Source organism: Dendroctonus ponderosae, unplaced genomic scaffold (assembly GCF_020466585.1).
Source record: "Dendroctonus ponderosae isolate FM_Combo_2020 unplaced genomic scaffold, Dpon_F_20191213v2 Dpon_F_20191213_3, whole genome shotgun sequence".
In the NCBI taxonomy this organism is placed as follows: domain Eukaryota; kingdom Metazoa; phylum Arthropoda; class Insecta; order Coleoptera; family Curculionidae; genus Dendroctonus; species Dendroctonus ponderosae.
Window position 1 is genome coordinate 15,707,274 of NW_026018508.1, and position 10,832 is coordinate 15,718,105.

General features: G+C 42.5%; 3 protein-coding genes across 6 annotated transcripts in view; 2 read left to right on the forward strand and 1 right to left on the reverse strand.

The window, feature by feature from the left end:
* Positions 1–2,383, forward strand: part of LOC109538646 — a gene marked incomplete in the record, with an annotated part of 4,559 nt that extends 2,176 nt beyond the window's left edge. The window contains 2 exon segments of the mRNA XM_048665287.1: positions 1,661–1,885; positions 1,943–2,383. Of these exon segments, the coding sequence (XP_048521244.1) occupies positions 1,661–1,885; positions 1,943–2,100 (383 nt within the window).
* Positions 2,384–2,842: 459 nt separating this feature from the next.
* LOC109538645 (cyclin-Y) lies at positions 2,843–4,934 on the reverse strand. The gene is made up of 2 exons (XM_019905993.2): positions 3,901–4,934; positions 2,843–3,504 (listed from the first exon to the last, which is right to left on the reverse strand). Exons 1-2 carry the CDS (start codon positions 4,526–4,528, stop codon positions 3,116–3,118), a joined length of 1,017 nt encoding a protein of 338 aa, XP_019761552.1. The 5' UTR covers positions 4,529–4,934; the 3' UTR covers positions 2,843–3,115.
* Positions 4,935–5,228: 294 nt separating this feature from the next.
* The window catches only part of LOC109538643 (putative Polycomb group protein ASXL3), a 9,201-nt gene continuing 3,597 nt past the window's right edge, over positions 5,229–10,832 (forward strand). The window contains exons 1-5 of one of the 4 annotated variants that reach the window (XM_019905988.2): positions 5,229–8,205; positions 8,484–8,623; positions 8,912–9,440; positions 9,751–10,035; positions 10,225–10,391. In XM_019905988.2, the coding sequence (XP_019761547.2) occupies positions 5,805–8,205; positions 8,484–8,623; positions 8,912–9,440; positions 9,751–10,035; positions 10,225–10,391 (3,522 nt within the window). In that variant the 5' untranslated portion in view covers positions 5,229–5,804. The remainder of the gene's footprint in view (positions 8,206–8,483; positions 8,624–8,911; positions 9,441–9,750; positions 10,036–10,224; positions 10,392–10,832) is intronic. The other 3 variants (XM_019905990.2, XM_019905989.2, XM_019905991.2) reach the window with 3 other exon arrangements.

Consider the following 10,832-nt stretch of genomic DNA (forward strand, 5'->3'; position numbering starts at 1 on the left):
CTCGGAGGCAAAATGAGCAAGAACGCTCATTTGTACATCATTCTAGACAGAAATAAATGACCTTTTTAGAAAGTGAACCATGGATGGGGAAATATTGGCAGTTTTCTCAAAAAATGCTTGAATTCAAGAAGTTTTAGATTTGCGTGGTTTTTTTTTTAAGTTGCAAAATCCACTAGAACATGACGCTGCTTTTTTCGAAGTTTCTCAAGAACCATTTGGCCAGACCAAGACCACGACTTGCATGCATCAACTTGAAATTTTCGCTTTCTCTAGAACACACTCGCATGTACAAACTCTGATAATTTTATTAAAATATCACCGAATCCCAATTTTTGACCACTTTTCAAACTCCCCAAAAATTGCGGTTTCTACGCAATTGCCTGGCGGCCTTCAAAAATTCGTAACTTCCGAGTCGGGAAAAGTTTCTAAAAGAGAAGGAAACTATCTGTAACCTGTTAGATGTTAAGCGCTGTTTTATTTATCTCTCACTTGTTCAAATCATTGGTTCCCAGTTTTATGTGTTCTCACTTAAAGTTAAAACGGTTCATTTTTTACCATTCTTAATAAGGGCTTCGAGAGCAGATTTATTGCGGTTCAATATCGAATTACTTTTTGCAAGAATCTTGCAAGCTTGCTTGAACCATCTATGAAGACGCAAGCCACTGGTGCTAGCGAAACGTGAGGAATAATTTTTCCTCGAGGGCATCAAAAAACTCACAAGTTTAGGTATGACCACGAAAAGCTAACAAATTCACTGATCAGGATTGATCAAAAGCATAACAACGATGAAAAAATTGATCAAATTGAATGGTTTTCCTTAACAATAGCGACGGGTTAAAGTCTGTTACATCACCATTGTTTAAGTCATCAGCCAAATTAAGAGGCCTGAAGAAAAATGAAACAGCCCATCCTGACCTTTCCAATTGTAACCAGTTAACAAAGTAGTGAAGAAACCAGAAAAATATTATTGCGATTCTAATGTCAAGTAAATAACGAACGTGAAAAATGTGATCTATGGGAAGTGAGATCACAGTTCTCACGAATCTAGGCCATAAAAACAACAAGGATTTCACGGTTGCAACACCTCGAATTTATTGTTTTAAAATGTATTTTCCTTGGTCGGTTCACGAGCGGCTTTGAATAAATTCTCGCCGGCCTGCCAACGGTAAAATATTAATTAAAAATTTGCATTCTATTTGTTATTACCATCTTGGAACTGGTACCGGATTTAATCAACACGCGTTTGGCAATAACGAGCGGCATCTTGAGAACTCGTCTTGAAGTGGATCAAATTCAGTTTCGATCTCGCTGAATTTCCCAAAAAGTGATCGTTTAAATGCAAAACACTTGGTGCAAATCACCTTGTCCCTAGCTGAACGCGTCGGTTGCCGTGGAAACGATTTTGGATCCAAGCCATCATTGGTTACAATTTGGAAACTGACGCAAAACGAACGAGGGCTATTGACTATTTGCGCCACGTTTCACTTTTGAATCATTGATTAATCATTTTTATTACAAACTGCTTGTTGGGTATTTTGCCTCAAAATTTCAATTTTGGTTTTAGACAAAATTTTTGAACTTATCTACAAGTTGATTAATACTGTTGCCTTCAATTTCGAGTACAACTCCAACAACTAAGTTCTTTTTTTTAATTCCTTAGATGATGTTCCTTATATCTGGACCTCTGGACGTCTGTGCGACTTCAAAGGTTGCGAAAACCGTCCTGATCTCGAACCCAAAAACATCTACGGATGGTTCTGGTCCGCCAATAGGGAGAAGTTGGCCCCAACCAGTCAAGTGCCCCCCAGCTTTGGCTACAACCCCTGGTCTTCCACCGGCCACAAGAAGCAAAAGCAACCCGACAACGCCGAATTTGATATCAATGGTAACGAGGGTCGTTTTTCCTGTTTTCTTGGGGCTGATGAGGATGGCCCTTTTTCAGGTACCACTGAATCGTGTCTAGCTGTGCTCAACAACGTGTACAATGATGGTATCGCTTGGCACGACGTCGCCTGCTACCATGAGAAGCCTGTCGTCTGCGAAGATTCCGATGAGCTTCTCAACTACGTCCGGTCAACGAATCCGGCCCTTCGTTTGTAGATTTGCATGGTTAAGCAGAGGAGTTTTCATTTATTTATTTTTAGTCCGGGTTTAAACGACTAATCAACTGGGGTCTAGGTAATTCTTTCATAACTGCCATTTAGCAAAGCTGCCACCCTAATTTGGGGTCCTTGGTATAGTTCAAATTCTTATTGCACATACTTTTGTAAGTACTTGATTTTTTATTGTGTTAAAATGCATATTGCAGATTAGTTTGCAAACCACTCATTCTGTGAAAATGTACCTTCCCAACTGTTTTTTTTATTATAATTTATTTGCCCGATTTTTTTCCTTATGATCCAATTGACTGGAGGCCGGGGATAGTGGAGGATTGTTCTTCTAAAGATTTTTATTTGGCATTTCTGCTGTTATGGGTAGAAGTTGCGATTTTTTTATACCATAGCGAATTTGTTGACTGTTTCCGAAGCCACGCTAAATTCATATAAGAAGTCAAAGTGAACGGAAGTTTTTTGTCTTATACACGAAAAGCGAGCGAAGTCGAATTGTAATGCTCGGGAAGCGTTGAGCCAAATCACTATTTTAACTTTTCTTAACTGAACCTCCATCACTTGAAGTAATTACTTGCATCTTATTGGAGCTTGATTGGCGGATATTGCATGGAAACCGCTGAGTTTTTCGAGCTTTTACACCGTGGTACAAAATAGTTTCTTTTCCACCTAAAAGCCTTAAAAAAACTCTACAGTTGCTCCAAATTAAGAGGAAAAAACGCAACAACAACGGATTTTACTAGAGGTGTAAAATATATTATCTAGCAAACGAAAGCAGTATAAACATGAATTATGTACATACATTAAGTATATAATAATGAGATTAAAAAATACTAAGTCCTATAAAAAATTACTTTGGTAAATCCTACTTAATATTAATTGGTGAAGAGCGCGCAGAGAAGTTCGTAAAAAGTCGTCCGACAGTTCGATTGCAGATGGTGCCAATGGGTGGCCCACCTCCAAAAAAACTGCCACAAAATCACATAAGCTTCCCTGCGAAAAATCGCCTAAGATAATATTGCTACGCTTCTACGGGCCGCTATTCCACCATTCGAAATATTGTCCAAACTAGACCACTTTTTTAAGCCGTTCTTGATCGCTTCCGCCGTGTATTTGTCCTCCATCACTCTGGACATTGCTTCCAGTTTCTGTGCTCTTTCCTTACTTAGCGGCTCGCTGGGGAATGTTAAGTCGTTGGCTTCGGCCAATGTGCGCAAATCAAAGTAGTATTTTGCGTAAACACTAGACGGCACGTTGATGTTGAACTGGAGCAGCTCCAAAAACTGTCTTTCCAGCTCGTTCATGCTCTTCACTGTTATATCTTTGAGAATCTGGCAGTAGTCTACGTTCCAGACTGCTTGATCATCCCATACTTTGGAGGCCAGAAGAATTGCACCTGGAAATAAGAGAAAAATTGAGATAAAAAATGATTTAAATCAATCATTCGAATTCAGCTGGATTTTTTCAACTTTAGCTCAATGCTCTAAAGTGTAGCTTAAAGTAAACCAATTGCTTTGAGAATTTTCTCCACAAATTTTCTTTGGACTTCGGAAGATGTTTCTATCAGAAACCAATTGGATATGCATATATAAACCCATTCGTCCCACTTTACTTTAAAACCATTATTCTTTAACCACACGTTACCTACACCATCTTCTACACCTTAAATTTAGAGATTTTTGAAAAAGCGTGTGGGTGTCCATTTTTCATAGCCCGTTTCGCCTCGAAATAAATCCTTGAAAAAGACCCATAAAACAGCCATTAGCGCGTAGCTAAAAAAGGCAATACATACCTAAAACTATTCGCTTCCAATTGGAAGGCTGAATATCCAGTTCAGCATAGGTGAGTAGCCTTTCTAGATACACTAAAGTGATAATGGCACATTCTGCAGTCAGTTGAGCAGCATTAAATAAAGTCCTCACAAATTTATAAATCTGTCTATGTTCCGGGTCGTGCTTATCAAAGTCGATAGCAACACCATCATTCGATAAGGGATGAAGCTCTTCATCAAATATATCAATTTCCCGTTGTGATGTACGATTTTTGATATGATAGTAGATGGCCAAAGCAACACATTTGACCGTATTCTTCAGATTTGGCTGAGACACTGTGCTGTCGTCCAAGTAGATAGTGGAACACGAGCTACTTTTCTTCAATGTCCTGACATCGGCTATTTGATGTTGGCTCCTTCTTCGAATCATCCCGTTCTCAATTGCGGTTTTCGAACGTTCGATGAATATGGTTTTAGCCATGGGGTCCTGTGAGGGGTCCGCCTCCCCATCATCAGTCTCCCTTTCGCTGATGTGCTGCAAATTCGAACCACTAACCTCTCCTTCGGGCAATGTTTCCACGATGGGTATAACAACCCGGTGGCCGGGTTGGGGGCTCGAATACGAGCAACAACTAGTCTTGTTACCCATTGCTGTTTGCACTAGTCTTACCAAAACTTTAGGTCGATTATTCGTTGGTTCATATTTAGCATTTTGCTCTTCAGCGCCTATTAAGGAATGTTGAGACCCTAAACCATTATCTTATCTGGTATTTATTGACAGTAAAAGCGATATTAAAGATTAACTAGAAAAACACCGCACACCCACTCTTATGTCCACTTTGTAAAAGCACATTAGGCATCACTAGTAGTAACTTTCGTTGCGATCTGTTCACATTTTGTGGCTTTTTGAGCTGGTTTTTAATACTTCCAATGGTTGAGGAATTTCGTTTCAGTTAAAAAAAGGCGAGCTGATTAAGTTCTTCGCCCTGCTGAAATTTTATAGCCATTCAAACGTCAAAATGTTTGTCAATTCCAAACAAGTGTTTGACAGACAGCCATTTTTGTTCTGGGGATTTTCTTCCCTTTTTTGATTGTTGCCACTAGTAATGGGCATATTCGTATAAACGAGGGATAATTTATATTTAGTATTTTGGTTAAAACACTATCAGTTTATTATTTTTGCAATATACTTTAAGCGTCTGTTTCCAATAAAAATAAAAATGGACTAGTTATTTGCTGTTAAAAATTATCTCTAATTTATATTTAATTGAACAATAAATTCCTATTTTACTTCTCTCTTACCAGAAATCTTTGTCCCCAAAGCAGTCAGTGTGTCTCGCTTTCCTATCACTAGTTGTTGGTAATTTTTTTTTGGTAAGGGCTACCAATCGGCTATATTTTTGTGGCTTTTTTCCATATAAATCGCAGTTTTGAGGGAAGACTTTTCCTATAAAAACTAGAGACTAAAAACTAAGTAAATACAGTCTGTACCGAGTCTTGTAGGTGAAAGTAGAATGGGATTTTTGTATGATCTTGGGAAGAGCAGCAGGGTGACCACACGAAGAAACTGACAGTTGGATGTGGTCGGAAGTACCAATACAAAGATGTTTGCCCTTGATCTGAGTACGTTCAATCCACAAAAATATATATCCTGTTTATATCAGGCTCGGTTATGAAATGGCGGATGGTGTATTATTGTTAAAAGTCTATCGGAAAAGCGTCGTGCAGTGACTATCGGGAAAAGCGTTTCAATGTTTATCGTGGCGTGCGATCAGACGATTCGCTTTATGTGCGGTTCCCTCCACACAGTGCTAATATGGGGTGAATGTATTTGTGACAAAAAAATCATTGTTTGATAGGAGTTCTGAGACGATTCTTCTGAGCAGGGATCTGGGGAAGATTCATGCACAACGGGTGGTTACGTGATGGAAATAGACGTTACTCCTGCTGGTAACACAGATATAAATTCGTTTGCATTATGTCATGTTGAGCAGGAAAATTTTCAAAGTTCTCCTGTTGATTGTACAGCCCCAGCGAGTGCATTCGGCACCCAAACTGTAGCCAGCAAAGATCCGCTCTCTACTATCAGCAACAAGAAAACAATCAAGCATGCACTACGACAACAAGCTAAACGCCGAAAAAGGAACACCATAGCGTCGAACAATTCATCAGCCTCTGTGCCCAGAATCCTTGTCAAGCGACTGCCCCCGGATAGTGGGATTGAAGACATCAACGCAGTGCCTCAAATATCCAGCAGAACTCCCACTATGAAAGAAGTGTTAGCTTCAATTCCTGGCTTCAACATGAAGACCAGGAAACGCACCAACAAGAAGCTCTCCACTGCTGCCCAGTTGGAACAGACCAAAGCGGGCTGTATTGACTTGGAAACCCCCGATTCCATTCTAGTGAACACGAATTTGAGGTTATTGCTGAACAAGGGCACTTTCGCTTCGTTGCCTGTTTTGTATCAAAACAAACTCTCTCAACTTTTGCCACTCGTCGACCGGCAGCTAGTGAACAATTCAACCGACCCCAATTGTATAGAGATTAGTTCGGGGTTGAACAATGAATTCTTTGCTAGGGCTTGCCTGGAGTGGCAGGATCGACTGGCTGAAGGCGAATTTACGCCCGAAAACCAGCAGAAGCTGAAACTGGAAGCGGATAAGGAGAGAAGTAAGCTGGACCCCTGGAAGCTCAAGCATTTTGAGCCGATTTGGGGCGACAGGAGCTTGTCAGGTAGTGACCCAAGTGGCCCCTGTCGGACTGCCAGCACATCTCGCCCCTCATTGAAAACCACCATTAAGTTAAGGCCCTCAACCACATCAGCCACTAGCAAAAGTAAAGCCCCTCCACTTCCTCCTCCTGTTAAGAAGCTGCGGACTGTCGGTGCGATGACACGCTCATGTACCATCTTGAAAGAGGAGATATCCAAGCCGGTCAGTGAAACCAAATCCCAAATCCCCGATCTATTGCCCATTAAGCAAGTTAAAAGCAAAGTACAAAGTGGAGAAGTTCAGCACAAGGCTGAAGAGGTATTTGTACCGGAAACTGCAAAGGATGAATCAGAGGAAGCAAAGCCGACTCTTCCTAGTGATATTCCCGCTGTAGAAATACACGATAATTGTATAGTTAATATAAGTGATGCTATTTTAGAGAATAATCAGGAGACAATCATTATCTGCAGAGAAGATATCACTACTGAATCTGAGAAACGGCCTCGTTCAGCCAGTTCAGATTCTTATGAAAACTCGCCGAAACGCAGCAAGTCCATGAGTCCGTTAGCTCTCTCGCCGGAACCTGCCGATCGGTTCCAGAGCACTGAGCTCAAGGATCCATTAGATATAACGTGCGAAGCGCCCAGTGACGATGAAAAAGTCAGTGAGCCCACATTGGAAAGCACAGAGCCCATCGAGGAGATCTATGACAAGGACCGAATAATTGATGATAACAGCAGCAGCTCCTGCAGCATGCCTGCGCACAATTTGGAGGAAACCTCCAGTAGTCAGGTAATTGAAACCGTCGATTCCTTGCAACTGCACATGAACTACATAGATGAGGAAGCCAATGAGATTAGCCAAGTGGACGACAACTCATCCAGCACATCAGCAACCAGCAGCAACACGGACGTTAAATCGGAGCAGGAATCAGAAATGACTCAGGACCAGGACGACACAATGACATCCATCCCAGAGGTTTCCGACAACGCTCCATGCGAATCCGAAACGAACCTGCCTAGCATTAGTTCACAAGAAACCAACAGCATGGAGGAAAGCAAGGAGAGCTTCAGCGAAAACATGCAGACTTTGAGTAAGTTTTGTCACTCCTCTGAACAACAACCGGAGGAGGCGCCCGAAGAACTCGCAGCTGAAACCAACTTGCCCCAAAGTTCTGAGCCTGACAACACCATCGATGCTATCCCGGATACCTCAGATCACGTAATGGAAGAGGCTTTGCCGGATAACTTCGAACAATCTCAACAACCTGTTGAGAAAATGGAGCAGCAGATCCACGAAACGTTTCAAATGCTGCCTAATTCGCTGATCATCCAGCAAGAGTCCCTGGTGCTGCAGAAGCCCGAATTCGTCGAAGACATTATTACAGAAGTAACGGCCGAAAAGCTGGAAGCTAGTGTGGAAGAAGCTGACTTGGTGAGCTTTGCTGCCGCCAAGATTATTCAGGACGACGATGGCGAGGATCGGTTTATGGATGCCGAAAATTATGTCCTGGAATCCGGGCAAATTACCGTATCCACATCGGAGAAGAGCAACAAAAAGTCCGAAGCAGATGAGATTCAAGCTACTTTGTTTGGCGATGCTGTCACCACAGGTAAGACTTTTTCCACCAGCTAAGTATACAAAAATCATTGATTCCATGCCGGCTACTGATAACAGACAATCAGCTCTTAGTAGACTGTAAATTCCCAGTCTTTATCGCTTCAATCAAAGTGCAGGGCCATTATGTATGCACTGTATGAAAATCACTGAACACAACATATTTACTGTTTTGGATTATTCTTAGTCACAACAAGAGCAGATCGCGTTTCACACTCACACAATCGAAGGGCAGTTGTTTTGTTTCCTAAATGACCGCTAATTCTTTTACAGTTGCTGAAGAATGTTGCTGGGGTTTGGTGGACTCGAGTACCGAAAATTTACTTCAAGTTCCACCGCTGCACAGTTTGGGACAAGCTGTGAGTGTCCCAGTCAGCATTCCGAATGATCTTGGTGCTGCTGATAATGTTCAGGTATGTGGGTTTAGTTCTAATTTGCTGTAGTTCGGGTTGTTTGATGTTTTGATGCCAAAATATGCACGTTTAAAGCGGGTTAAAATTGTCGTTACTCAACATATTCTGAAAAAGTGCAAGGTTTTGACTATGACTTGACAGGGATTTTGCGGGTGGTATTTTCTTGATGTATATCAGCCCCTATGTTGCCGTTTATTTCCGAAAGTAACTTTCTTTAAGCGTTTGTTAACTTCACCTACAATATGACTTAGCTGGGATAAACTCGTAATCATTGTGGGACAATTTCAGGTCATTCCGATGCAAGAAGAACTGGAAGTGCGTCTAGAACAAGGCACCTTTCCCGTTCCGAACGACTGGCCGTACGACGTGAAAATGGACTCAGAAATGGTAGAAGCCGCCCTTGGCCCTAATCAGAACGAGGCCAAAGTCGACGACAAGCAATCGCCAGTTTACCCCGACTACAGCCAAGTGAAGCTGGAGCTTGAAGTGACGCTCACTCCGGAAATCGCCAGCTCCGATACTCTGATTACTAGCACAGTGACGTCGAACAACAACGACACAAATCTGACTGGGAGCTCCGCTACAGCCAAGACTGTAACCACCGTCATCCCACCGACTACCATCGTCTGTCTGCCTTCGGCTGTTAGTACAGCCCCTATGCAGATCCCCGGCGAGACGGTTCAGTGCGGGCCGCCGATCTCGCGGCCCGGATTGGTGCAGAGCTCCAGCGCCCTGCCCTATTTGGCGTTGAGCACCAGCCAGCCAATCAGAGCAGTGCCCACTCATAGCAAGAACAAACCAAAGACTAATAATATAGGTAAAGGTAATGGTCGTCAGCCTCATTTTCCAAAATGAGTAGACCAAATGACCAAAACATACAGCTTCCCCAAAATAGCTGTATGTTTTGCTCAAAGTACGGGCTTTCATGAGCGAGAGGAACCAGTCCTCTGAGTCCAACTGAAACTGATGAGGGCTTTGAGCCCGTTGAGTAGTTTGGCCAGCGCAAGAAATTCTTTTTAACGACGGCCTAAAGTCCTAAAAAACTCATCAGTTTCACGCAATGAGCGCTGCTTTTTCCCATCGATTGTGTCCTCAAAGGTTTGTTTTTAATGTTCGGATTATTTCAGCAGGTAGCCGGAATCGTGCCAATACCAACAAACCTCCACCCGGTGCGGTTAACCTGGAGCGCAGCTATCAGATATGTCAGGCTGTGATCCAGAATAGCCCGAACCGGGATCAGCTCAAGTGCCAGCTGAAGCCGCCCCCCAGCCTGCTGGCGGCGGCCGCAGTGAATAATAGTAAGAAGATAGATAACCGGCAAACTCAGTATAGCTCAGTCACTTCATCGCGAGGGAGTAAAACTTTCACCCCACCTCTGCCTGCATCTGGAAATTTCCAGACTGCAAGTAGGTGTACGTAACAATATGTTTTTTTCTTGTTTGCAATGCTTTGATACTTAAAGGAAATCAATCCGAATCAAGCGAAGCTCGGTTGTAACGCTTTCATCGGCAACAGTATTGCAAAACGGGTTGCTGGTGCAGGTTGTTACCGAAGAGTTTTGCTGTCAACTGCAAATTTTAGTAAACGGCTTTTTTCCGCAGATAACAATGGAATTAAACCTTTGGGCCAGAAAGGGCGGCCGGGGCTTCCGTTCCAACAGCGCCAGGCGAGTCCGCCAGTTGTGGTGCGGCACGTTTTTACCACTTCCGGCCAGGGAATTCCTGTCACGATGGCGGTTTTACCTCAAGGAGCAGCGTTGAGTCCAGAAGTAAGTTAGCTTTCACACATTCCAGCCTTTTTAGTAATGAGAACGTCCAAGACACTTCCTCACAGGGATAAGCATTAACTGCCTCCTTCTCAACCTCATTAACAATGTCACTCCCATCCAGCATCAGCCCTGATCCATCACTTAGTGAAAAATGCTTCAGACGCTATTGAGACTCTGTTGTTGGGAAGCACAGAACATGAGAATCAGAAAACAGAAACTTCTCCGGTTTATGTATTCAGTAGCCATATTTTCTTGTTCAATCCAAGTTTTCCTTTGTGCAACTGGCGTTTTTCACTCAAAGAAACTGTCGCTTCCTACTCTTCAGCTGCCATTTTCAGAGAACTTTCATCCAGTTACTGTTTATCTAAAACATTTATTGCCATTTTTCTTGTTTTTGTTTGTCTTCTTTGCTAATTTTCTATTTACCGTCAGAAGTTAAAA

Excerpts from the sequence above, each read along its gene's own strand:
- LOC109538645 (XM_019905993.2), bottom strand. The coding sequence starts at position 4,528 with ATGGGTAACAAGACTAGTTGTTGCTCGTATTCGAGCCCCCAACCCGGC. Across the intron at positions 3,505-3,900 it reads TTGGAAGCGAATAGTTTTAG|GTGCAATTCTTCTGGCCTCC; the intron begins GTATGTATTGCC and ends TCTTATTTCCAG.